At 49.4% G+C, this 3,025-nt stretch overlaps 1 protein-coding gene and 1 pseudogene across 1 annotated transcript; both read left to right on the forward strand.

Moving 5' to 3' along the window:
• Positions 1–4: 4 nt before the first annotated feature.
• LOC121918258 (paired amphipathic helix protein Sin3b-like) lies at positions 5–2,943 on the forward strand (the record flags this gene model as incomplete). Its single annotated transcript, XM_042444339.1, has 3 exons — positions 5–202; positions 370–1,120; positions 2,070–2,943. Coding segments are annotated over 3 exons (1,197 nt in total), but the record flags the coding sequence as incomplete, so codon positions are not given.
• LOC121918259 lies at positions 2,509–2,654 on the forward strand (annotated as a pseudogene).
• Positions 2,944–3,025: the final 82 nt, after the last annotated feature.

The raw sequence follows: 3,025 nt of genomic DNA on the forward strand, positions 1-3,025 counted from the left end.
TGTGTGCCCCTGCTGCAGGTTGAAGGCCAAGGAGGAGGAGTGGCGGGATGCTCAGCAGGGCTTCAACAAAGTCTGGCGAGAACACTATGAGAAGGCCTACCTCAAGTCCCTGGACCACCAGGCTGCCAGCTTCAAGCAGACCGACACCAAGGCCTTGCGCTCCAAAAGCCTTCTCAATGAAATTGAGAGCGTTTATGATGAGGTAGGTATGCAGGGGAGGGCCCTGGTCAGAGCCCAAGGGGCATGCCTGGTTGGGAGGGCCCCACACTTTTCCATTAAGGCACCAAGAGGTTTGCTTTGCTGATCTTCTTTTCGAGGGCAGACAACGCAGCTGTCCCTGACACTTCTGTGTCTTTCTTCCTTTCCCAGCATCAGGAACAGCATTCAGAGGGCAGGGGGGCCACCAGCGAGCCGCACCTGATCTTTGTCTACGAGGACAAGCAGATCCTGGATGATGCGGCTGCCTTGATTGGCTATTATGTGAAGCGGCAGCCCACCATCCAGAAAGAGGACCAAGCCACCATCCGGCACATTGTCCACCGCTTTGTGCCTGACCTGTTCTTCTCCCAGCCACCCGAACAGCCAGCCACCAAGGAGACTCCAAGCGAGGAGAAGATGGGTCTGGGGGGCCCGCCACCAGACACGCGTGACCTGCGGAGGAGGAGTGTGGTTGGCCCACCAATGAAGGCCTCTGTGGAGAAGACCCTCCCAGCTTTGTCAGAGATGCATGAGTTACGGAAAAGAGCCCCTCCGCTTCCCCCCACCAGCCCCCTAGAGGAGAAGCCGCCAGTGCTGGAGGGACATGAACGACGGAAAAGGCACCCCCCAATCCCTCCCGCCAGCCCCGCCAAGGATAAGAGGGACTGGGAGAATGCGGTCTCTTCTGCTGGGTCCTACTGCTCACTGGACAATGTGTACACCCTCTTCTTTGCCAACAACAACTGGTACTTCTTCCTCCGCCTCCACCAGACACTCTGTGCCCGGCTCCTCAAAATTTACCGCCAAGCCCAGAAGCAGCTGTTGGAGTATCGTACTGAGAAGGAGCGTGAGAAGCTGCTCTGTGAAGGGAGAAAGGAGCGAGCCAATGACCCAGCCATGGAGCTCCGCCTGAAGCAGCCCAGTGAGTGCATGGGAGACTAAGACAGGGAGGAAGGATGCATTTGGACATAGGGAGTGAAGTGGGAAGAGGATAACAGTTGTCCATTGAGCTTGCAAGGCAACCTCCACTGCGCTGTGACCAGATTTAGCTTCAGAGAAGTTCTTGGGGAAGAGCCAGAGGCAGAAGAGACCCACCAAAAGGCTCTTAATGGCCAGGCGTGGCAATGTGGAAGGAAAAGAAAGCCTGTGCCAAAGCTAGGATGCCATCAGATGGGGGAGGCATGTGGGGAGAGCCCTGTAGGGCCAGCCCAAGACCTGAGGCTTCTCAACACTCTTGTACAGAAGATTGTGTGCAGACATGATGCTCTTAAGAGACTGTGCTCCAAAGTCTTCTGTGGCAGTAGAGGAAGTTTGCTTTTGCGCTGATGGTGTTGGTAGACTTCAACTCCCAGCACCCTTCCCTGCCTTCAACTGGCCTGGCATGTACTAAGGATCCTGGGAGCTGAAGTCCCACAAGAACCAAGGTGACCATTCTGGTATATGAACTCCAAGTGCAGGGTTGAGGACAGCTGGTAAGAAGACTTGCAAAGTATAAGGTAGAATTTGAGCTCCATAGAAGGATCCAACTAGAACTGTTCAGCTCTTTGTGCTTCTTGGCATTTCCTCCTTTATATCTCAGTACCAGTTCCCTCTTGGTTTTGTTTTTTTTTAAATGTTCTTTTTAGGCCAGCACAGGCAGAAAAGGGTCCTGAGGGTGATTTAAATATAGTTGGCAAAAGGAGATGGGAGTGGCCACCCCCAAACTGAGAGGCCTGGCCTCTCTGCGCATCCTCAGGCACTCTGAGGAAGGCCATGGGGTCAGATGAAGAAGTAACTCATCCCAGCTTGTAATGAGCTGCAACTGTGAGCAGAATATGCAGAATGTGACAGGGAAGACTTTGCTATTTAATAAAATCAGTTTCTGTGCCCAGGCGAGGTAGAATTGGAGGAATATTACCCAGCCTTCCTGGACCTGGTGAGGAACCTCCTGGATGGCAACATTGACCCCACCCAGTATGAGGACACCCTGCGGGAAATGTTCACCATCCACGCCTACATTGGCTTCACCATGGATAAACTGGTGCAGAACATCGTCCGACAGGTCAGAAAGGGGAGCTATGTTTGCATAAAGTGTTCTTCCTTTTTTCCCCTAATTTTTTTTATTTATTTCACAATTTAAAATAAGCACGTCGATTACAAATTAATCAAACTAATAGTAAGTAAATTTTGATACATGTGATTCTTCATACCTTCAAAGATTTGGTTCTTAATATCTCTCACTGGCTTTCATTTTTATTTCATAGAAACATAGAGTTGGAAGAGACCACAAGGGCCATCCAGTCCCAACCCCCTTTATTTGTTTCTTTTTGCCCTCTACCCTGGCAGGGGAGATACTGTGATCATGAAGGTGGTTTTCCCAGGGTGAGGCTCATCCATTGCACTCTGCATGTGCTGACCCCTGTGATTTCCCCAAATGCGGGAAACTCAACTCCATAATCTGTGCCCTCAAAATTTTCCTTCTTTCTCTGATGCCTCTACATAAATAAATCATTCATAAATAACATTAATTTAGTAATTTGGTTTTCATAAACATTATAAGTAATTATTGGCTTATTATCTTCCTATGCTCTTGGTTTTTATAGCAATATTACATTTAAGGTTTTGCTGTATCTCTGACATTTGACATCCAATTGATGTTATGTTAATTATCTTTACAACCCAAACAGTCCAATTTAATCAAACTAATCTCATTTCCCAGCTGAGAAGATGAGATCCTCCTTAGAATTGGGGTTGCTCCTCCCATGAGCTCCTAGAGGCAGGAACATAATTAAAATAACAAAAGGACCCCCCTGCCCCTTCATGGGAGGGGCGACCCAGGAAGTCCAGT

Source organism: Sceloporus undulatus, unplaced genomic scaffold (genome assembly GCF_019175285.1).
Source record: "Sceloporus undulatus isolate JIND9_A2432 ecotype Alabama unplaced genomic scaffold, SceUnd_v1.1 scaffold_7048, whole genome shotgun sequence".
NCBI lineage: Eukaryota > Metazoa > Chordata > Lepidosauria > Squamata > Phrynosomatidae > Sceloporus > Sceloporus undulatus.